At 38.0% G+C, this 24,167-nt stretch overlaps 1 protein-coding gene across 1 annotated transcript in view; it reads right to left on the reverse strand.

Moving 5' to 3' along the window:
- Window positions 1–3,306: 3,306 nt before the first annotated feature.
- LOC141590582 (G-type lectin S-receptor-like serine/threonine-protein kinase At1g11300) overlaps window positions 3,307–24,167 on the reverse strand; it is a 40,892-nt gene continuing 20,031 nt past the window's right edge. Inside the window, exons 3-9 of the mRNA XM_074411158.1 lie at window positions 16,415–17,710; window positions 16,199–16,309; window positions 8,285–8,460; window positions 7,931–8,141; window positions 7,600–7,837; window positions 7,364–7,514; window positions 3,307–3,633 (exon numbers count right to left, since the gene is read on the reverse strand). Coding sequence (XP_074267259.1) covers window positions 3,307–3,633; window positions 7,364–7,514; window positions 7,600–7,837; window positions 7,931–8,141; window positions 8,285–8,460; window positions 16,199–16,309; window positions 16,415–17,675 — 2,475 coding nt within the window. The 5' untranslated portion in view covers window positions 17,676–17,710. The remainder of the gene's footprint in view (window positions 3,634–7,363; window positions 7,515–7,599; window positions 7,838–7,930; window positions 8,142–8,284; window positions 8,461–16,198; window positions 16,310–16,414; window positions 17,711–24,167) is intronic.

The raw sequence follows: 24,167 nt of genomic DNA on the forward strand, positions 1-24,167 counted from the left end.
GACGGAAATGGCGACTACTATTGGTCGCAAAAATGGCGACGGTTTTTGGTTCAGTCGCCAATTAGAGACGCCTTTCAGTCGCAAGTTCAGTCGCCAAATTGGCGACGCCTGTTGATTCAGTCGCCAATTTGTGACGGATATTTTGTGAGATAAAATGGTAAACTTAACGTAAAATGGCAAGAACGTGAAATCAAGCATTTATAACAAAAACAATTGGTCTCCCTTGTGACGGGTTACCATTTGTGACGGATATTTTGTGAGATAAAATGGTAACAAAATGGGTTAGTGGAGAAAGGGGACCACATGAATAGTGTTGCAGAGAGAGAAAAAGTGGATACATTGTGAGGTAAAATGGTATCCGTCTTCCGCTTATGACGGGAATGAGACACTAATGGTCCTTGTACGACTTGTTCAAAATATGCTTGTTAATGGACTTCATTGACTTTGAACACGACTTGCTTAAAATCGCAAATTCTCATTCCCGTCTGAAATAAGACGGGCCAAATGTAGTCATTTTAAGATAAAGTGTTACTATTTTCTAACAAAATGTTACTATTTTCTAACAAAATGTTACCATCAATTTTAGTTATAACATTTTGTCATTAAATGGCTACATTCTATTAAAGAAATAGTGACATTTAATCCGTCTTATTCCAGACCATCTGAAACAAGACTGATTGGCTTAAAATATCATCTTAGGCTCTTTGACCTTCTCTATATATGCTTTAGGTTTTGGTAAAAATATTGAGTAATTACGGCCCGTATATACAAAGAGTCTCGCTTGTGACGGTCTTTTCAAAGAGACCTCTCACAGCCCCTCCCCACTTGCCCTCTTTACTTGCCCGTCCACTTACCCCTTTATCTCACGTTTCTTCAAAATGACAGATTTTGTCTGTCACAAATGAAAATTAGTTCAAGATTGTATTGGACCAGATAAGACTGAAATTATAAATATTGTGGATAAAAGAGCGAACCATTCTTGGCTGACAGGGTAGCAGGCGTCGAGGGAGTTGACCGAACCATATATGGAGATTCTTTTATTACATGTGTAATTACCCGGAGCCATTCTTGGCTGACCCGCTCCAAGACTGTAATACGTTTTCAGCGCGCGCTTCATGAATCCAAAATCCGGTGGAAGAACAATCTGATAGAATTATGAACGGTTGAATATTATTGAATTGCATTGCATAGTTTACGATTCATGAATACAACTTATATACTAGAGTACAGGGCTATGATTCTAGGGTTACATAATTAGAGAATATGGAAATCGAAATATACACATGATACGGAAAATATACGACGCTAGAACTAGGAAATATTTACGATAAACGACCTAGCTAAATATATTACAATAACTAGAATTAGGAATAAGATATATTCTCTATACGCTCCCGCAAGTTGGACAGTCGGAACGTAAGTCCAAACTTGGAATCCAGAAGAAGAAAGCGATAGTTGAAGAACGGTGTAGGAAGCGAATCAGCAAGTTGAGCATCGCCTCGTTGATATGTGGAGTATCGGATTAGCGGGGTAGTGGGACGCACCAAAATTGGCACAGAAAATTGCGGGAACGGATGACCAAGTCGGTGATGCTAGGTAGTCGGAGGTGTCGTGTTGATCGTGTAGGCAGTCGGAGAAGAAGGTGTCTATTTTTCGAAAATTAAGTGTGTCTGCGACGGTCTTTGCTGAGGTCGTTGGATGGTCAAACGGTAACGAAAATCCGAGGTTTTGGACATTTTGGAATCGTGAGATTACGAATTTTGTGAATATGGGAAGAGTCGGGGCCTTTGATAGTCTTAAATGGTGCGAAAAAGGGCGATAACATGCCTGGTCAGAAACTCTGTTTTCGAGAAAACAAAACAGAGCAGTTTCTGTTCGTTTTGGCCAGGACTTTGGGTACGATTTTCGAGAGTTTTAAGCTCGGGTGATAATGGGAGGTGTCGATGTAGATTGTAGCAAGGTGGTCGAATGATGGTACCACGGTGGTTGTGAATGGTGACGATTGATGACGGGTCGGGTTTTTTTTAGTGGAGATGCGAATTATGGTGTGTGTCGATGTTTATGCGTGTGATGCAGGAGAGACTCGTGGTGGCGTGAATAAGGAGTAGCGGTGGCTGTCGTTTTTGAGTTAGAGTGACGATGGTGGTGGTGAGATGGTCGATTTTGGTGGTCACGGTGGTGAATTGTTGTGATGCGTAGAAGGTGTTTGCGGAGTTTCGAAAGCGACGAGTGTACGTTTGATGCAATTCGCGGGTGACGGCAGCGGAAGTGGGTCGGGTTTTGGGTGGGTAGATTTTCGGAAATAGGATCTACTCCGAGGGATTTAACCTCTTTCAAGAGCACGAGGCTCTGATACCATGATAGAATTATGAAGGTTGAATATTATTGAATTGCATTGCATAGTTTACGATTCATGAATATAACTTATATACTAGAGTACAGGGCTATGATTCTTGGGTTACATAATTAGAGAATATGGAAATCGAAATATACACAAGATACAGAAAATATACGACGCTAGAACTAGGAAATATTTATGATAAACGACCTAGCTAAATATATTACAATAACTAGAATTAGGAATAAGATATATTCTCTATACAAAATTTAAAACCCTAGGAATTATTCCTGAAACTTTCCATTAATTGCTTAATTAAGATTATGTAAGAACTACATCTACAAATTGCATCTTTTGTCTTTTCATCTTAATTATAAGGAGCATCAATTTTATCTAATAATTAAGTTGTATCGATTTGTCTCAAGTGATTGCAAGGAACATTATTCATGCTGATTATGATTTTGCTTTTCCGAATTTAAACTCGTAAATTGGGAATGGTTTTAATTTCAAAGGTGGAACCTTTGGTAAAATTAGGGTTATCATGCTTTCAAAATCATGCTACCAAGTAATAGCATATTGATGGTTTTAACCTTTAATGATTTCAAAGTAAATTTAGGGGTGTTATTGTAATAGTGCTCAAATGCACCAGATTCAATCAGAACTCCCTCCACAGTTAAATGTGCTTGGGGATATTACAAAAGAACTTCACATCAGTGTTCCGCCTCTCAAGATTTAGCAAATAGATCTGTTATTATCTGAAACCTAGCAGAAGGTAAAGAACAAGAGTTAAGCCGAAGATCCTGTATAACCGGAAGAAATTGATTTCCTGCCTTTCTCGTTCATACATAATAGAATAGATACATATATTAATTACATGTGATATGTCTACCTCCTAAATATGCTGTAACACAGCTACCTAGCAGCGAAATAGCGTCTACAACATGTAAATCCAGAAATCCGAACCAAATTTATTCCCGTAACACTCTGTAATTGACTATTGAGCACTCGAGTTGAATCGACACATTATTTCCACCAGAGCTTTGATGTTGGGAACTGCCATCTTCCTCAAATATTTGACGCCGATTGAAACCTGGTTGTTTCGGCTTTGGCAGATTTGCAATGTCTGAAGACAACATTGATATAACAGTTGAGGTATTTGGCCTTTCCTTTACACTTTCTTGTACACATAGCAATCCCACTTGTATTGCCCTTATTATCTCTTCTGTATTACTCGGATCTGAGATTATCGGATCTATGATCGAAACTACTTCACCCTCAACCCATAGTTTCCACACCTAGAACAATACAAATTAAAGAAATAATTCATTTTCAGAAGTTAAAAAGTCATAAAAAAAAAATTAAAAGAAGAAAATGTCAACTAGCTTAGTTCAAATTCCGTCAGCATTAAAATCACCCTTGTGTCTCCCTTTACAACAACAACAACAACAACATCAGAGCCTTAATCCCAAAATATTTGGGGTCGGCTGACATGAATCATCCTTTCGAACCGTCCATGGGTGAACGCACGCCTCAAAATGCGAATAAAAAAGGGAAGATGAAAAACAAAAAGGGAGAACGAAAATGTAATGTAAAGTCAAGGTGAACTAAGGGGTTTTAAAATCGAATTCCGTCTTTCTTTTATAAAAACTTAAAATTTAAATCGAGAGAAAAGATTAAAACGATTTTTAAAAACCGAAATAGAGTTAAGGATCCGGAATGAACCAGGTAAAATCTATAAGAAAGTGGTTGTTGAAAAAGTGTGTAATAAAGGAGAGAAAAATAAATAAATTAATTTCTTTAAATCAAATAAATAAAACAACACTAAGTCTGTCAAAAAAATATCAAATACTAAAAATCCACATGTATCCTTTCCCTCCATTGTGCCCTCTCTGTCACCATACTCTCCTCAAGCCCCAGAACTCTCATATCGTGCTCTATCACTCTCAACCATGTCTGTCTCGGTCTTCCTCTGCCTCTAGGGACCTTTTCTGTTCTCCAAGTCTCCAGCCTCCTAACTGGTGCGTCCATAGGTCTCCTTCTCACATGGCCAAACCATCTTAGTCGGTTTTCCATCATCTTGTCCTCTATTGGCGCCACTTTTACCTTTTCCCTAATCACCTCATTCCTTAACCGGTCTTTCCTTGTATGTCCGCACATCCACCTCAACATGCGCATCTCCGCCACACTCATCTTTTGAATGTGACAATGTTTCACGGCCCAACACTCGGAGCCGTAAAGTAGGGCAGACCTAATTGCCGTGCGATAAAATTTTCCCTTTAATCTTTGGGGCATATCTTTATCGCATAGAAACCCTGAAGCACTCTTCCATTTCAACCATCCCGCTTTAATTCTGTGAGCCACATCTCCGTCTAACTCCCCATCTTTTTGAATAATAGATCCAAGATATCTGAAGAAATCCGAACCCTCAACAACATTCCCATCGAAAATAATACTCCCGCCTCTGTCGATCTCAACCCCGCCACCTTAGTGAACCGACACCTCAAATACTCGGTCTTACTCCCGCTCAACTGAACCCACGAGTCTCTAAAGTCCGCTCCACAATTCCAACTTTCTCTCCACCCTCTCTTTTGTCTCATCAATCAACACAATATCATCAGCAAACATCATACACCAAGGGATGTCGTCCTGAATATCCCTTGTCAACTCATCCATAACTATAGCAAAGAGAAAAGGACTAAGTGCGGAACCTTGATGCACCCCGATGGTAATAGGAAATTCTTCCGTTCTCCCAACATTAGTGCGAACACTTGCACTAGCTCCCTCATACATGTCCTTTATGAGGTCAATATATTTTCGCGACACACCCTTTCTCGCCAAAGCCCACCAAAGTACTTCTCTTGGTACCCTATCATATGCCTTTTCCAAGTCAATAAAAACCATATGCAAATCCTTCTTCTTGTCCCGATGGTATTCCATCAACTGTCTCATGATAAAAATCGCATCTATAGTCGATCTCCCGGGCATAAATCCAAATTGGTTTTCCGAGATGTCTACATATCTCCTAAGCCTTTGCTCGATTACCCGCTCCCACAACTTCATTGTATGACTTATAAGTTTAATTCCCCGATAATTGGAACACTCTTGGACATCACCTTTGTTCTTGTACAAAGGGACAAGAGTGCTTTTTCTCCAAGCCGATGGCATCTTGTTGCTCCTCCAAATCTTGTTGAAGAGCATGGTTACCCATTCAATCCCTTTCTCCCCGAAGCACCTCCAGACTTCTATGGGTATACCATCCGGTCCCTCTGCTTTCTTTGACCCCATCTTCCTTAACGCCTTTCTAACTTCACTCTTTTGTATTCTACGCACAAATTCCCGATTAACCATGCTCGGTGTTACCTCTACATCCCCAAAACCTTGTTCCTGATGTCCATTGAATAAATTAACAAAGTAAGAACTCCATCTAGCCTTTATCTCGTTATCCTGAACCAGAACCTTGTCGTCCATATCTTTCACACACCTAACTCTCCCAATATCTCTCGTCTTTCGGTCTCTTATGCGAGCCAGTTTATAGATATCCTTCTCTCCTTCTCTCGTGTCCAACCTCGCATACACTTCTTGGTTAACTTTTGCCCTCGCATCCCGTACGGCCTTTTTAGCGGCTCGTCTAGCCTCCTTGTACTTTTCAAAGTTCTCATCACTCATGCATTTCCCCAGAACCTTATAGCATTCACGTTTAGTCTTTATCGCTTGTCTCACCACATCGTTCCACCAAGATGTGTCCTTACTTGATGGTTTATTCCCTTTAGATTCCCCTAACACCTCCCTCGCCAAATCCTTTACAACATGCTCCAATTTATCCCACGATGCATCAATATCTTTCTCTTCGCAATCCGACCAAATATCGCTACTTCCAACCTTATCCAAAAACACTTGTTGGTTTCCCCCTTGTAGCTTCCACCACTTGATCCGTGCCTCACCGATTATCTTTCTCTTCCTCAAGTCTCTCTTACCCCGAAAATCAAGAACCACTAGTCTATGTTGTGTTGCGGCACTTTCCCCGGGTATGACCTTGCAATCGGTGTACTCTTTCCTCCACACATTCCTTACCAAAAGGAAGTCAATTTGACTAGCATTACCTCCACTTCTATAAGTCACCAAATGAGAATGTCTTTTCTCGAACCAAGTGTTCATTATACCCAAGTCATATGCCAAAGCAAAATCCAATATGTCACTTCCTGCTTCATTTCTCTCCCCGAACTCAAAACCCCCATGAAAGTTCTCAAAGCCAACTCTACTAGTACCCACATGCCCATTGAGGTCACCACCAATGATCAATTTCTCTCCAATAGGGACTCGTTCTACAACCTCTTCCAAATCTTCCCAGAAGGCTCGTCGAAAAGAAGCATCCAAACCTACTTGAGGTGCGTAAGCACTTATAACCGTCACCACCTCATCCCCGACTACAAGCTTAATACTCATAATCCTATCACTCTTTCTCGATACTTCTACCACATCATCAATGTAATCTTTATCAATGACAATACCCACTCCATTACGACTTTTGTCTTTACCCGTGTACCAAAGCTTATAACCCCAAGGCGCTATCACCCTTGCTTTATCTCCGACCCACTTTGTCTCTTGTAAACACATTATATGCACTCTCCTCCTTTTCATAACCTCCCCTACCTCAGCTAATCTCCCTGTCAAAGAGCCAACATTCCAAGTACCAAACCGTAACCTACTACCCTTCCTAAAGTCATGTCCTGATTTCTTTACCCGCTCTTGACCATGCTTCCTAGATCCAAACCTATTTGACACCACACCCATACTTCGAGGTGGCGCGCCGCTTTTGGGCGACGACCTAACAACCCTTGCATATTTTTCACTACACCCGGGTCTAGAAGATGTAGCGCACCCTTGTCTATTTGACACCACCCCCAGATGTAAAGATGGCGCGTCGCTTCCGGGCGACGACCTAGCAACCCTTGTGCCTCCCTTTAAACAAAAAAAAAACAAAAAAAAAAAACCAAAAGCAAGAAGTAGCAGAAGTGCATAACTCACATATCCCAAAAGTGTTAATGATTCCACCTCCAACCAGAAGGAACTGTTCCTTTTGCCAGACACAATTTCGAGCAACAAAACACCGAAACTATACACATCCGACTTCTCTGAGAAATGACCTTCCATTGCATACTCAGGAGACATATAACCACTGCATGAAAAATCAGTTAGAGAATAAGTAATTAAGCATCTAGAAGATTAGATCATCTGTAATTTGTTTGTTTATGTAAACTTACTAGGTACCGACAACTCGTCTAGTTTCATCTTGATCCTGACCATGCTTAAAGATCCGTGCCATGCCAAAGTCTGATATCTTTGGGTTAAGATCTTCATCTAGCAAAATGTTGCTCGCTTTAAGATCTCTGTGAATAATCCTTAATCGAGAATCTCTATGAAGGTAAATTAATCCTCGACAAATCCCTTCAATAATGTGCAGACGTTTCCTCCAATCTAAAAGTTTTCGCTTTGTAGGATCTGCATTCAAAATTAAACACAAGCTAGCTTTACAATCAAGTAGACAAAAATCGGAGACTCGTCCAAGCCTAGGAAGTGAAATGAGAAACTTACCAAACAGAAATGCACTCAAACTTTTATTAGGCATGAATTCATAAACCAAAAGTTTTTCTTCTCCTTCAACACAAAAACCAATAAGCTTGACAAGATTCATGTGTTGCAGTCTAGAAATTACAATCACTTCATTTCGAAACTCTTCCAAGCCTTGTCCTGAAGCTGCAGAAAGTCTTTTCACAGCTATTTCTTGCTCGTCTTTCAGTGTTCCCTGTCAACAAGACTAATGCATTGTGAGACAGGAATATAGAACAATGGCTTCATAAAAGGTGATCATACATGGGCTTTGGCCGAGCTAAAAATGATATTTGTTGTCCGTGGACAAGCAAAGTCGCGGGTTTCAGATAAATTTACCTTGAAGACCTGTCCGAAACCACCTTGTCCGAGCTTGTGACTTTCACTGAAGTTATGTGTTGCATCTACTAATATCCCAAATTCGAAAAATGGCAGCTCTTCGAACTTTGTTTTTTGGTTCGTCTTATCATCATAATTGATGGTCTCCAGGATATGCTTTCGTCTAGCTTCTTTTTCTGGCAAGAAAACATTATAATTAGTTATCAAGAGACAGGCTTTTATAGAAATTAGTGAACATTTAGAGGGACAGGTATCTGTTGTAACAGAAGTAAGAAAGACAAATAAGACAATAAAGAAAGCAATGCACAGATTTACGTGGTTCACTAACGGTATGTTAGTTACGTCCAGAGGGCAGAAGGGAGAGAGTTTTAGGCCCTGATCTTTCTGGCTTTTTAGAGCTGAGCTGAATCGAATCGAATAGAATGAGCCGAACTGAATGAGCGAATCGAATGAATGGAGTGAATGAATGAATGGAGCCGAGCTGGATGAATGAATCGAATAGAGTGAGTGAACTAAATCGAATCTGAATAAAGTGAATTGAGTGAATCGAATCTGAAATAATCATATTAATATTAATAATATTAATAATATTAATAATAATAATATTTAATATTATTGTTATTATCAACTATAATAATACTAATATTCATAGTATAATTACTATTATTATTATTATGAATATTATTATTAAAATGAATAATAATGTTATTAATGTTAATGTTGTTGTTGTTGTGAATAATAATGTTATTAATGTTAATATTATTATTATTATTCCTCCTAAGTGTCGTCTTGGGTTTGCTCGGGCTTTGAAAGGGGCCTTGGATGCGGTGTTTGATGCCCCTAGTGATCTCTCCCGCTGGGTTCGTTTGCTTGTTCTACCACTTTGTTTGCTCAGGACTTTCGCTCCTCGGAGTAATCATGAGTGTCGGATTGCTATTCGGCGTCAGCATCAGGAGGAGAGTATTGCCAAGGCTATACTTGCTTGGGGGACACCTGGGGGGTTTGCAGTTGTTACAGGAGTGCTTTGATGAGGGTCCTTCTTCATTTTCTGTGGATGAGGATCTGGATTTGAGTGAGCTTAACCTCCGCCAATGCCGGCGGAAGATTTCTGATGGCCATTATACTGCTGCTGTACGGGTGCTTTCTTCCTCTGGGGTCGCCCCCTACTCCGATGCCACTCTCGTGGCCCTGCGTGAGAAGCATCCTGTCGCCCCGCCTCCTTCATTGCCTCCTCTGTCTGGGGATCATCATCCTCTGGTTGCCTCTTCGGCGGTGGTCTTGGATATGATTCGGAGCTTCCCTCGTGGTACTTCCTGTGGGAGGGATGGTTTTCGTGCCCAACACCTTATGGACTGTTTGAGTGGCGCTGCTGTGGCTATCTCCGATGATTTGATCACTTCTATTACTAGGGTGGTTAATCTTTTTCTTGAGGGCCGGTGTCCTCTTCCTCTTGGTGAGTACATTGACAGCGCCCCTCTCACACCACTCGTTAAACCGGGTGGTGGAGTTCGTCCTATTGCTGTTGGTACGGTCTGGAGACGGCTTGTCTCTAAGGTTGGTGCTTCTATGGTTGGCCCGTCTTTATCTTCTTATTTTGATGGGCTTCAGTTCGGGGTGGGTGTGTCCGGTGGAGGAGAGGCTATCTTGCATGCCTTGAACCGGCTCATTGAGACTCGGGGGGCTCAGGTGGGGCTTTCTATGCTGCTGGTTGATTTCCAGAATGCGTTCAACCTTGTTGACCGTTCGACCATGCTTCAGGAGGTCCGCCGTCGTTGCCCGGCTCTCTTCCGTTGGGTGGAGTTTTGTTATTTCAGCCCGGCCCGCCTTTTTTATGGGGAGCACTACTTGTGGTCTTGTCAGGGTGTTCATCAGGGTGATCCGTTGGGGCCTTTGCTTTTCGCGTTGGTTTTGCATCCCTTGGTTTGCAAGATCCGGGACACTTTTGACCTCACTTTGCAGGCATGGTACTTAGATGATGGCACCATTGTGGGTGATACTTTGGAGGTGGGGAAGGTTTTGGACTTGATTAGGTTGGATGGCCCTCGTTTTGGTTTACACCTAAATGTCTCCAAGACGGAGGTCTTTTGGCTCGTTGAGGACCCACTGAGCCGCTTCCTGGGGTTTTCCCCACTTCTATTTCTCGGCCATTGCGCGGTGTTACAGAGATTGGGAGGACTGTCGATTACTTGTCCTGGTTTTAGCAGTGAGATTGTGGCGACGAGAGTAACTAAGACCATTGAGCTAATGGACTTGGTTGCGAGGATTGAGGACCCGCAATGTGAGTTGCTTCTTCTTCGAGCTTGTACTGGTATTTCTAAGCTCTACTTCTCCTTCGTACTTGCTCCCCTAGTGTTTTTGGGTCTGTCCATCTTCCTTTTGATGCCGCTCTGCGTTCTAGCTTGGAACGTATTGTCACCGCGTCGGGCCGGGTTTTGGGATTGGCGGTGGCGCCTTGCTACATTCCCTTTTCATCTTGGTGGACTTGGTGTCTATGCGGCGGGAGATGTTTTATTTTATGCTTTTATTGCGTCCCGCATATCTCCGGTTTGCGAGCTAAGGCGATCGGCCCTTCCGGTGTTGTAGCCGCTGGCCCCGCTTTTGATGATGTCGCGCGGTGTTTTCTGCGACTACAGGTTCGATATATTAGGTCAACCTAGTGAAATTGCTCGCCCCCAAACTTATGAAGAAATTGGCGGACATTTATTTCACGACGGTTCTTTCGCCGCCCGTAGTCCTGTTTTCTCTTTGACACCACGCTTGCCTTGCTTTATGGCGATCATGGAAAGCAGGTTCTCACTCCTTTGATTTGTTACGTGCGGTTCCTATCTCAGGGTTGGGGCAGACTATGAACGGGAGGACTTACCGTAATGTCTTTGGGGTATCGTCTGGGTGTTCCGTTATTCACGGTATCTAGGCCCCGTCCGCTTGCTCTCGGGTTTTTTTTGGGATGTTTTTGGGGACCACGCTGTTTCTTGTATTGGTACTGTGGGCGTTAAACATCGGCATAACCTTGTCCGGGACACTCTTTTCGACATCTGCTATAGATATGGTATTACTGCGGGGAAGGAGGTTGATATCGGTTTGGTTGATGGGCATGGTGGCTCTCTTCGTCCTGCGGATTTATTGCTTTATTCTTGGGACAGGGGGCGTGATGTGTGCGTCGACCTGACAGGTTCTTCACCTTTGACTCAGACTGGGTTGGCAGATTTTGTGCCGGGCCGGGTTGTCGTTGATGTTGCTCAGCGAAAGTGTGCTAAGTATGGGGATTTGTGCGCGGTAGCGGGTTATGGTTTCCTACCTTTCTCTTTCTCTTCACTTGGAGAGCTGGGTTCGGATGTTGTTGCCTTGCTCAAGCGGATCCAGAAATTCTCGGTATCTCAGGATGCGGGGGCTCGGATAGCCGCTTACATTTTTACTAGACTTAGCTTTGCTATTGCTAAGGGTGTGGGAGCTCAGATTGTCTCTCGGCTCCCCACCAATTTCATGTAAACCTTTTATTTTTATTTTAATGAAAGCTGCGCGCATAATAATAATAATAAATAAATAAATAAATAAACGGAAAATTCACGTGGTACCCTTCAACTTTGCCACTTTTCACATGGTATCCAATATTTTAAGTTTGTATACACGGTACCCTTTACATTTCGTTTTCATGCACAATATGTTTTTTTTGTCGCTACAAAAACTTTCAATTGAGCGTAACTCCTACATCAGAATTCGGAATCAGCCCTTTTTTTGTCCTATAATGATTTTTCTGTTCATATTCTACGATTTGAGATAAAAAAAATTGTCGTCGGGCATTTTATAGGGTTTTATTTTTCCGACAACCTTAAATCAACCGTAATTTCGATCATAAATTTACCAATGACCGTTTTTCGTTTTATAAAATTATAGATCTCGAAGAGATAATCAAGTATGAAAAAAAATTGATCAATTTCGATTTCCGGTCTATGATTTATGCTCGATTGAAGATTTTAAGAACGATAAAAAGGACACGTCATACTTGAAAATTAAAGCTTAAGAGTACCCTGTGTACAAACTTAAAAAGTTGGGTATCACGTACAAAATAACAAAGTTTAGGGGTACCACGTGAATTTTCCGATAAATAAATAAATTATTAATAACATAATTAACAATATTATTAAATATAATAATAATAATAATAATAATAATAATAATAATAATAAAGAATAATAATATTAAAAAATAGTATTATTGATAACAAAATTAATAATCAATCAATATATATAACTAAAGGAGGCTTTTTTTTCTAATTATACTATTAGCATTAGAATTAGGAGATAATTAATTATTTACATTTTCTCTATTATAACTAGGAATATAATTTTCTTATTAGAAATGAGAATTAATTAATTATTTTACAATTTTTCGACTAGAAATAGGAAATAAATTAACAATTTATTAAGGCTTTTTTTCCTAATTATACTATTAGAATTAGTAGATAATAATTATTTAAAGTTTTTCTATTATAATTAGGAATATGATTTTCCTATTAGAAATGAGAATTAATTAATTATTTTACAATTTTATTATTAGAAACAGGAAATAAATTAATTATCTATAATTTATTAATACTAAAAAATTATTCATTAGTATTTGTTCACTTTTTATTAAATTAGAAGGAAAATAAAACCTTTGATATATTTATAATATCCAATTTTATGACAACTTCCGATTAAAAAAATGAGGTATTATGAGGCTAAAAGGCCATAGGCCGAACTGGGTTGTGACAAATGTGCATGCATAATACGTACTATATGGAATTTACTCATGTAAAGAGTAAAATGAACGCTGAAATATGTCCCTACGTCTTTTGTTATTGCTAATGTCATATTTAATTATACATAATACGAAGTTTATTTTTCAAATGTCATATGTATTTCTCCGACTAATTTAAAAGTTATCTCCCTCACAATACACTTTAACTTCTATTGATAATTTATTATTATATTATTTACATTTATTTGTCATTATATAAAAGTATATTAATCACAATTTAAATAAGATATTCACAAATTATTGATAAGTACAAAGTTTGATATCTATTTTTCAAGGAGTATTAAAAGATAAAGAAAGTTGCGGCTAATATGCGAATCGAAATATCATATTATGACAAATGAGTAAATATTTTGAAAAACTTTATTGTGCGATTGTTTTAAAATTTAAAGTAAAAATGGTACCACGAGTAATAAAATAGATTTGAATGAGGCTTGAAGGTAAATTAGATACACTTATTATAGAAAATGTATAAGGTTAAGATTCAATTCAAGCAACGATCACCATTAAAAAAAAAAAAAAGTCATGATAAACACATAAAAGGGTAAGAGTAGTCTTTCCCTAATATAGTGAAGACCGTCTCTCTCAAGCTTTTCTTCTGACAAATTTACATGCATAAAAAATGGTACTATTCAATTATATGGAGCATAAACTAATTATTGTTGATGCTTTAATTTTATTTTTTTGTGTAAATTGAGCACAACATCACTATAATTTAGGGAGAGATACGAATTGGGGAAGGGTGAGACATATTCGTCATGTATAATACGATGCTTTAACCACATTTAGGCAAAAATATAAAAATAAATGAAAAAATGTATACCTAAAAGGAGGTCACGTACTTGCCAACTCTTCTATAGTTCTCTACCGCATTAATATTCGCATGAAGTTTTGACATTTATTTCATATTAATAAAAATAATGATTATACTGCTTCGTACAATTTGTGATTTATAACTTTTAGCTAACTTATTTGAACTTGCTTAAATTTATATATTTTAAGTGAAGAATATTAATTATATATATGATAAAGATAAAGTTTGATCTTTAATTTCCTCAGAGATAAAAAAAACTCATTTTTTATTTTCTTATAATATACTAATTAAAGATCATAATGTAAAACAGAAAATTACACCACAATCTAATATTTCAATATGTCGATGATCAACATTGAAAATAGCACATTTGTTATTTAAATAGTGTAAAAACTCTCAAAATGCTAAAAAAAATGTTCAATTTGTCGTTATCAAAGAAAACCTATGTTTCTGCATTTTTTTTGTCATGTTCAACTTGATCTTTACGGGATGTAAAAATGATGAAGTTCAAAAAGTTCAGCAAATATCGCTTGCATTAAAACATATAGGTAAGATGAATAATAACAAGAACACTCAAAAGATCATACTGATAAACTTAATCTTGACCCCATCAATCCAAATTAAAGTAAAATCTTAATTCTAACAACATTGTCGAGAACAAGGGTTGGTTTTTATTAGATTGTGGATTTTTCCAAAAGTAGGGATTTAGTCTTTCACTTGGTTGGATAAATTTGAGAGAAGTTTCGACGACAATGATCGATATTTCAAGGAATGAGATTGTTTTAGATCATGTGTGTGAATAATGAAGAAAAATAGGGGTCTGCGTAAAGGATTTTGTTTCAACTGAGAAGATGGGGGCAAGACTATTGTTATAGTGGGGTGTCATAAGCAGCCTCAGCCGTGTAGTATTACGTTGAATTTGGTTCACATTCAAAGATACGTCTATAGTTTGACCAGGAGATATAACATTTAACTACCTCTAAATGTTTTTACGTAACTAACATTTAACCCAACAATGATTAAATTATGGTAGTTATTCTAAAAAAGGAGATTTGTTGCATCATTGAGTTGATTATGCAAAGTAGATATTATTGTTTTCCTTGACCAATTGAAAAACAAACAGGTATTAATGAACAAAATCTAAAAATTTTCAGTCCCAGGTATCATATATATAAACTTTATATTGGTTTTATTTTCCTAAAAAAATACATTGTCGAGAACAAGGGTTAGTTTCCATTGGATGGTGGATTTTTCTAGAAGTAGGGGTTTAGTTTTCACTTGGTTGGATAAATTTGAGATAAGTTTCGGAGGCAAGGATCGATCTTTCAAGGGATGAGATTGTTTTAGATCATGTGTGTGAATAGGGAATAAAAATAGAGGTCTGCGTGAAAGATTTTGTTTCAAATGCGAAGATAGGGGCCAAGACTACTGTTAGAGAGAGAGAGAGAAGGGGGGGGGGGGGTGTACATAATTAAGCAGCCCTAGCCATGTTGTATTGTGTCGGAATTTGGTTCACATTTAAACGTACTTCTATAGTTTGACCGGGAGATATAACATTATAACTACCTCTAAATGATTTTACATAATTACAATTTCATCTAGCAATGATTAAATTATGGTTGTTATTCGAAAGAAGGAGATTTGTTGCATCATTGAGTTGATTATGCAGAGTAGATATTATTGTTTTCTTTGACCAATTGAAAAACAAACAGGTATTAATAAACAAATTCTAAAAACAATTAGTCCAATATATAAACTTCATATTGATTTATTTTTCTAAAAATAAGTATTTTATTAATCAGACACTCTTTTATTATTATATCAATATTATGTTAACGAGAATTATTCGTTGGTCATGCAGCATACATAAAATCTTAGACATGAACGATGTACTATATGTCTATATTGCATTTTATTGTGAAATTTATCACACATGTTTTTAATATCCGTGCAACGCACGGGCAAGAAAACTAGTAACTATTAAATTTAAGATGAGTAAAGCTGAAATGAGCTGAACTGAACTGAATGGAGCTGAGCTGAACTGAGCTGAACTGAATGGAGCTGAACTGAACTGAGCTGAATGGAGCTGAACTGAACTGAGCTGAACTGAATAGAGCTGAGCTGAACTGAAATGGGCTGAAAATAAGCCAGAAAGAACAGGGCCTTATTAATGTGTGGGGAGTTTTCAGATTACAATTCAGACGGTATGATAAACATGACTGCTAGGGAAAGGCTAACAGATTCAAGGCCCAAACCCAACAGTATCGTTTCGTGATGAAATACTGTAGAAAAAGACATTTTACCTTTACGTCGAGCAAGCCTTAGCCATAGGAGTAGAAAAAACAAGGTAATCGAGCTAGTTCCTAATATAACGGAAGCTGCAATAATAATCGATTTCTGTCGTTTTCTGTTACCTACAAATAATATAACAAAAATTTCATTGAGTCACATATATATATATATATATAGAATTGTCATTGTGACAATACAGAAAACAAGACGTTGACGTTGTTACTTACGTAGTTCTGAGCTTGCAAGACGAAGATAAAGATTAATCCCCCCACTAGAAAACTCTTGTATGTCGATAAGTTGTTTCGACCAGTACATACACCCAACTCCGGCATCATAAGCATACGCTAAACAAGAACAATTCTTCAAGCACTGGTTTCGACAATCAATTTGATTTAGTACTGACAACCACTCTTCAAGATCGGGCAACTTAACCGTGTCCATAAGTAAAAACCCATCTTGCGCGCTTCCTTTCCCGCACTGCAATGGAGTCCTCCTTACACAACCACTAGACCAATTTCCTCTGCTCCATTCCCCTGAATTTTTTGGCACAAATCCCTTTAAGCACCGACAAATTGGAGATCTTTGCGAGTTACAAGTACCGAATGGCCCACATTTGCCATAAAAATCACACTCACCAACCGGATCCTGGTAAATTGTTACCCATGACATAGAACCCAAGTCCCAGTAAACTTCACTTAGGGAGCCATCATAGTTAAAAACATAATGTGAGTAGGTTCGATTGATTGGTCCGGTGTATACAATTGTAACACTGTCTCCACTATCATCTTTTCGGATAAAATTATTCGAGTAATTTGCAGGGGGGTCTGCATAGCTCATTCCCAAGAACACATTTCCATTCCATGGCCCACTTCTATAATGTCGTTTATTACCATCCCATATAACCATTTGAGGGTGACTCACAGAATCAAACCCAAGCGAGTACCTTCCAAATGACGGGTCAGAAGCACTTCTCCACGCGAATTGCCTTTGCAAATTGGTAGAGCTCATAGTCAGCTTCATATTCGGGAGAAGCGAGTCTGTGGGATCCTTGAAACTCTGCCACACAACTTTACCATTGGTGCTTCTATAAACAAGATTACCAGAATCTAAAAAATCGATAGTAGTATTAGTCAAATTTGATGTTGGAGCTGTTGCATTAGGTGACCATAAGACGTCTTTGTTACCATTCACAACTTGAAGGGTCCCCTTTTCGGAAATCATTAGTAATCCTGAAGAATCTTTCAGTGGCTTATTTCGATTTGCTACCCAAACGTAGTACGTAGGAGAAACATTATTGTACCAAATCCCAAGATATCGGTTTTTGATGTTGGGAGGACTAAAGAACCCGAGTTTAAAGCTACCATTTGTAGACACTATGGTGTTTGGATCCTTAATTAGTTCAGTGACCGAGAAATTAGTAGCAGAAATGGGTATGGAAAACGTTAGGCAGGCGTAAATGAGCAGGTTGAATGCCGAAAGCATCTTCATTACTTCTTATTTCGAGTCTCTTCACAAGCGCTTTCCTACAATGACCATACGAAAACATAAGATTTTTTTTCGCTTAAACAGCATTAGATAGCATCATAGAAAGTGATATGTCACGAACTTCTGTAGCTACTTGTGGATTTAAACCCGTGACCTTCTGTCACATTGGCTTTGACGATATACCATGTTAGATGAACCATCTGAACCAAAATCTTAAGGTGGCGGTTGAGGTCCAACTATTATATTTGTGAAAGGAAAATGAAAGGGCGCCAGCGGGTGACTCACATGGAGTGAGTGGGAACCCCTTCAATTAAAAATGGTTGTGAGAAGGTGGCATCCAATTTGGGCGTCACCCGATGGCGCCCTATCACTATCCTGAACCAACGTTGAAAACTTGAATAGACATCACATATCTCGGGTTGTGGAGCTAAGGGGCTAGCAGGGACCCTCGCCCCCGACAGTTGAGATTTTTGAAATTTTTAGTTACATTTTTCAAATTTTTTTCCGCTCCCCCTAAAAGTTTTCGTCCCCCAAGCTCAAATCCGGGCTCCGTCCCTGAGTTCTAGAGTTCATTGAGAACAGTCGCTTATTTTATGCAATAAAATCTTGACTCGCGGATGTCTCCTGTATGACTCAATCGATCGGTTTAAGAAATAATTTGGTTTGGGGTTCTAAATCGATTCCCCCATTCACATATAATGATCAAAAATTGAGTAAGAGTAAACAAGCGTCAATGAATAAAACCCATTACTGACAGAGAATTACATACAGTGACAAACTGCTCAAACGAGCAACCCGTCTTGCTTAACACCGCCTTATTTCAGACCGCAATAAGACCTCTCACAAGTGAGAAGCACCTGGGGGTGGGATAGCCCATGTGTTTTCCCGCTCACACCTAAATGGGTTTTTTGTGAAAGGAAATGGTATCCGTCTGACAATTTCAGGCGGATATAACGGTCTGAAATAAGAATTTGTGTTTTCCCATTCACTGCCTATTGCCTAAGCAGCTCAGCAAATACGGTTTTTGGAAAATTCAACTAATCTTTCCGGCTTTTGTAAAATTATAGCATTACTAATCAATCTAAAAAAAATGGGAAGTGCTAGGGCGACACCGGGTGTTACCGAGTTTCGGTAACACCCTAAAAAAAAAATAGAAAAAAGTGAAAAATTAAGAAGTAGTTTTTGTTTTTGCGCCAAAATCGTAGGGATAAAACCGTAATGCACAAACTATTATATTGATAAATTAATAAAAGATACTAATTAAAACTAAACTATATCCGGTTTTTCTAACGCGTGCCCTAATGGCACACGTTAATAATAGCTTATCTATCTAGTTTCCACCTATAATTAACTACTTTGTAATCAGTTTAGGAAACTTTTAAAAAATTTACATAATTAACTTATTCCATCTTTCTCCATCACCAATTATCTACCTTTTATATTCTCATTAATTATATTTCTCTTCTCGTATACGTAAATAATTCTTCATTCCCCATTAAACTAAAATTGTTCATCCTCATCATCTTAGTTTTGATTTTTTTTTTTGTTATATAAATATGGCTTTTAGGCGGCGGATATTGAACACGTTATGCCTTTTCCAAGTGGTTTTCTGTCAGTTTCGGTGCCGTAAATTTCCCGGAAACCATTGTTGATTGGTGTAAGTTGTGATTTGTGAAATAACGAATAAATAGTCGAAGTGATACCAGATGACTTCTTGATCTACACTAAACGAGTAGTCGAACACAATTTTCCTATCCAATTCCGTATTGTCAAGTCTGCTTATCCGAGGAAGGGTGCGAATTGGAGCGGATCGGTGGCCAATGTAGAACTAGCTGGGGTCGTCCCTGACTCTTATGGTTTCTTGCTACAATGCTAATTACGAATAATGGGATGTAAGATCATTATTAAATCATTAAATGGAAAGAGAATAATTATGAAAAGGAAGTGAGAGAAAATAAAACATAAATAAGGTAACTTTGTAAAAGTAGTTAATTATAGGTGGAAACTAGATAGATAAGCTATTATTAACGTGTGCCCTTAGGGCACGCGTTAGAAAAACCGAACTATATCTATATCTGAAGAAACCCAAAGTCCCACATGTGAGGGTTGTCCCACATTGATAAAAGAGGAGAAGAATTACCACTTTATAAGGCAAAAGGCTACTCCCTCTACTGCCAATTGGTTTTAGAGTGGAACCCTCTTGGGCCTACGTTGTGGACTCTTTCTCCTCTATTCGGGTGCGGCCCAGGCCCGTTGTTGAATTTAACAATATCTAATGTATTATACAACAATGCATATCATAACACAGATCTTCATCTTCCTCTACCATACTTTTATACCAATTAACAAAAAAAGAAAAGAAATACGCTACACAATTTAGAATTACTAAATGTTTTCTTGATTTTGGAGATTTAATTCAAATCATTTTAAACTTGATTTGTTTAGTATAGAGTATTGATACATGTAATTTAGTAATTAGTTCATATCTTCTTGATTGCTTGTAAACTAAACGGATGCTTTTTAGCACGGCCTACCCAAAGAATTAGCCCATTACTCGTGTAATTGATGAATGATGAAGATCTTATTTTATGAAATTCGAAAAAGATGGCTTGATCATATTAAGGGGGAGAATTGTTTATATTATGCAATATGCAAGTTATAAATGTCCACCAGTCGTCCATGGAGTAGCAACTAAATGCCTACAAAATTGGCTTGATAACAAACCCTAAACTTCTTTTAGTTATCCTCTTTAAAACAACTTTTAATTTGGTTAATTAATTGTAATAATTGAATTACCTTAATTACCCTTTACCATTTTACTTTTTAAATTTGAAAATACTTAAATAATTTATCATTATACCCTTGGTGTTACTCAATTGAGTAACACCCGGTGTCGCCGTCTCATTTTCCAAAAAAAATCATAGAAATGAAACGGAGCAATTTAAAAACAAAACATTATAAAATCATATACTCTGTATGGGGATTCCCAGCAGAGGCACGCATTTATAATCCACTTGAAAGGAAGCTTGATACTAGAACCATTAGTGGTTTCTTTATCGGCTATCCAGAAAAGTCCAAAGGGTATAGGTTTTACTGTCCTACACACAAGACAAGAATTGTTGAAACCGGAAATGCCAAATTCCTTGAGAATGGCGAAGTTAGTGGGAGTGATCAGGTAAGGGATGTCGTCGTCAATGAGGTTAGGGTGACAATTCCAGTTCCTTTGCCCCCAATTTCTATTGATGAAGTTCCACATAATGATAATGTTGACTCTGTCAATATTGTGGAACCTAATGTTGATGATCCTCTACTCCCGAATGATAACATCGCCACTGAGGTTGTTGATACAGCACCTGAAATAACATTAAGAAGGTCCACAAGACCTAGAAGGCCAGCTATTTCAGATGACTATGAAGTATATCAATGTGAATTTGACATTAGTGTGGATAATGATCCGGTTACGTTTTCACAAGCTGTGAGTAGTGATGATTCCGATAAATGGATTAATGCCATGAAAGAAGAGATGGAGTCTATGGCTAAGAATGAGGTCTGGGAGTTGGTCAATTTACCGGTAGGTCAAGAGGTCATAAGGTCGTTTACCGCAAGTGGGTCTTTAAGACCAAGCGCGACTCCTTAGGTAATATTGAACGACATAAAGCCAGACTCGTAGCTAAAGGCTTTAATCAGAAAGAAGGCATTGATTATAATGAAACCTTCTCTCCAGTTTCTAAGAAGGATTCTTTACGGATCATTTTAGCTTTAGTAGCTCATTTTGACTTAGAGCTACATCAAATGGATGTGAAAACGGCATTCTTGAATGGGAGTTTGGAAGAAGAAGTCTATATGGCTCTCACCAAGGCTTCATTATTGATGACAAAGAGGACAAAGTCTGTATATTAAAGAAGTCCATTTATGGGCTTAAGCAAGCTTCTCGACAATGGTATATTAAGTTCCATAATACCATCACCTCCTTTGGGTTTCAAGAAAACACTGTTGATCAGTGTATATACCTGAAGATCAGTGGGAGTAAGTTTGCATTTTTGGTCTTATATGTCGATGATATACTCATCGCAAGCAGTGATTTGGGACTATTACATCAAACTAAAGATTTCCTATCAAGCAACTTTGAGATTAAAGATATGGGAGAGGCGTCCTATGTGATCGGGGTGGAAATATCTCGAGATAGATTACAAAGGACATTAGGGTTGTCTCAGAAAGCCTATATCATGAAGGTCTTAGAAAGATTTAACATGGTAAAATGTAATCCCAATGATGTTCCTATTCAGAAAGGGGATAAGTTCAGCTTAAGTATGTGTCCTAAGACTGAAATAGAACGAAATGCCATGAAAAACTTTCCCTATGCATCTCTAGTTGGAAGCTTAATGTATGCGCAAGTCTATACAAGACCTGACATAAGTTTTGCAGTGGGTATGTTGGGCCGATATCAGTCCAATTATCCTGGAATGGGTCATTGGAGTGCGGCTAAGAAAGTTTTAAGGTACTTAAAGGGAACAAGGGACAAAATGCTCACTTATAGACATACTGATCAGCTTGAGGTTATTGGATATACTGACTCAGATTTTCGAGGATGTGTGGACCCAAGGAAAAGCACCTTTGGTTATGTGTTTGCTTTAGTGAGGGGGGGGGGGGGGCAATCTCCTGGAAGAGTGCTAAACAGACAATTATTGCCTCATTCACTATGGAAGCTGAATTTGTAGCGTGCTTTGAGGCTACTATTCAAGCTTTATGGTTGCGGAACTTTCTTTCAGGGATTAGCATTATGAATTCTGTTGCAAGGCCGCTGAAAATTTCCGTGATAATGCCGCAAATTGTCTTCTTTTTCGAAGAATGATAGGTATTCTAAAGGTATAAAACACATGGAAATGAAATACCTATCAGTTAAGGAGGAAGTTCGGAAAAACACTGTGTCAATTGAGCACATCACGACTAGTGCCAATATAGCAGATCCTTTAACTAAGGGGTTACCTCCAAAGACTTTTTTAAAGCATGCTACTCGATATGGGTCCGGAGGATAATCATTAAGGCTTCGTTTGTGTTTGGATCATGCTAGTGTTTTGTAATGATGACACTTATGTTTTGATTAATCAACTAATGTTTTCTTATGATGATGGTTTCGAACGATTTTTCGTATCGTATTATTGTTATTGTATACATTATTATTGCACGATTAATGTAATCGGTCCTTTTCCTCAAGGATATTATCGGGGATTATGTTTGCTCCTTGTACAGACTGATTATTCTAAATGATTGGTCCGTAGTACATGGAAGGACCACTTCTCTTGTATAGTAGTGTTTCCGCCATGACTCAACCAGTTGTTCGGAATGATCAGGGTAATTAAGATAAACCCATTATGTATTCATTTAGTTTTCTGCGCGACTTATGACTCTGTTTGCACGTGACATTATGTTTAGGTCAGTAATATGGTCCAAGTGGGAGAATGTAAGAATTATCATATTAATTCTCTATTATGTGGACCTAATTACTGACGTCAGTCACTCTAATAGATAATAGCTAAATAAATTACTACCTTTAAATATTCTCAGGTTAAAATTTACACATGTTTTGACTTTCAGGTGAAAAGTTGTTTTTTATGACCGTTTTGCCCCTGCGATAATATTTAGACAACATCCACTTTTAAGACTCCCTGATGCGAAATAAATCTCAACATAAATAGATTCGCAGGAAATGAACAGAGTGAACAATCGAACCTGTTCGTTTTAACGATTCTCAGGTTTAATTAATGGATTTGGAGATTTTTATGTGTTTTTTTGTTTGATTTGTAAATACCAAAATAATAAAAGGGATAAGCAGACACCAAGTTAGACCTATAACTTGATGAACGAGATTGGCTAACCAAGACCTATTAGTTTCAATCGAGTAACAATTAGGAAAAGCGTCCTAATTAATCACTAGTTTTGGATCGAACGCATCAATCCGACTCAGTAATTGCACACAGCAAATACCAGACAAAGCAAACAACTTTTCTTTTTCTTAAAATCATTCGTTGCAATGATAAACTGAAATGGTCTTTAAATAGCCTTGCAAATCCTATAAAAACTGAAAAGAGCATCTCAAAGGTCTAAATAATTGCCATACTTATTAGGCAACTAGTTTGGAAGTCCGTACTTCGTACGGGTTAATGACCTTGATTATTTTAAAACTAAGTTAAAGAACATTATCGAATAGGTGTTTCGAAGTTCAAATCTGTGTGTCACATAATTCTAAAAAAAATGAAATATCCTAATCCCTTAGGTTCTCTTGATACATACTTGATTCTAAGCATTAAGTAGTGCCTTTAAAGCTTTGTTATCTCGAATTTTAGCAAAATTTATTAAGTACTAATCATCATAAGTGTAAGCCAATGAGGGCGCTTTGATAACCCTTATGATTAATACAAAGACAAGTGTGAAATTAATGAATAGTTTACATTTGCTATAATTTGGTAGGGAGAATAAAGCAAATGTAAATTATTG

The sequence above is a fragment of the Silene latifolia genome, chromosome 7 (genome assembly GCF_048544455.1).
Source record: "Silene latifolia isolate original U9 population chromosome 7, ASM4854445v1, whole genome shotgun sequence".
Classification (NCBI taxonomy): Eukaryota; Viridiplantae; Streptophyta; class Magnoliopsida; order Caryophyllales; family Caryophyllaceae; genus Silene; species Silene latifolia.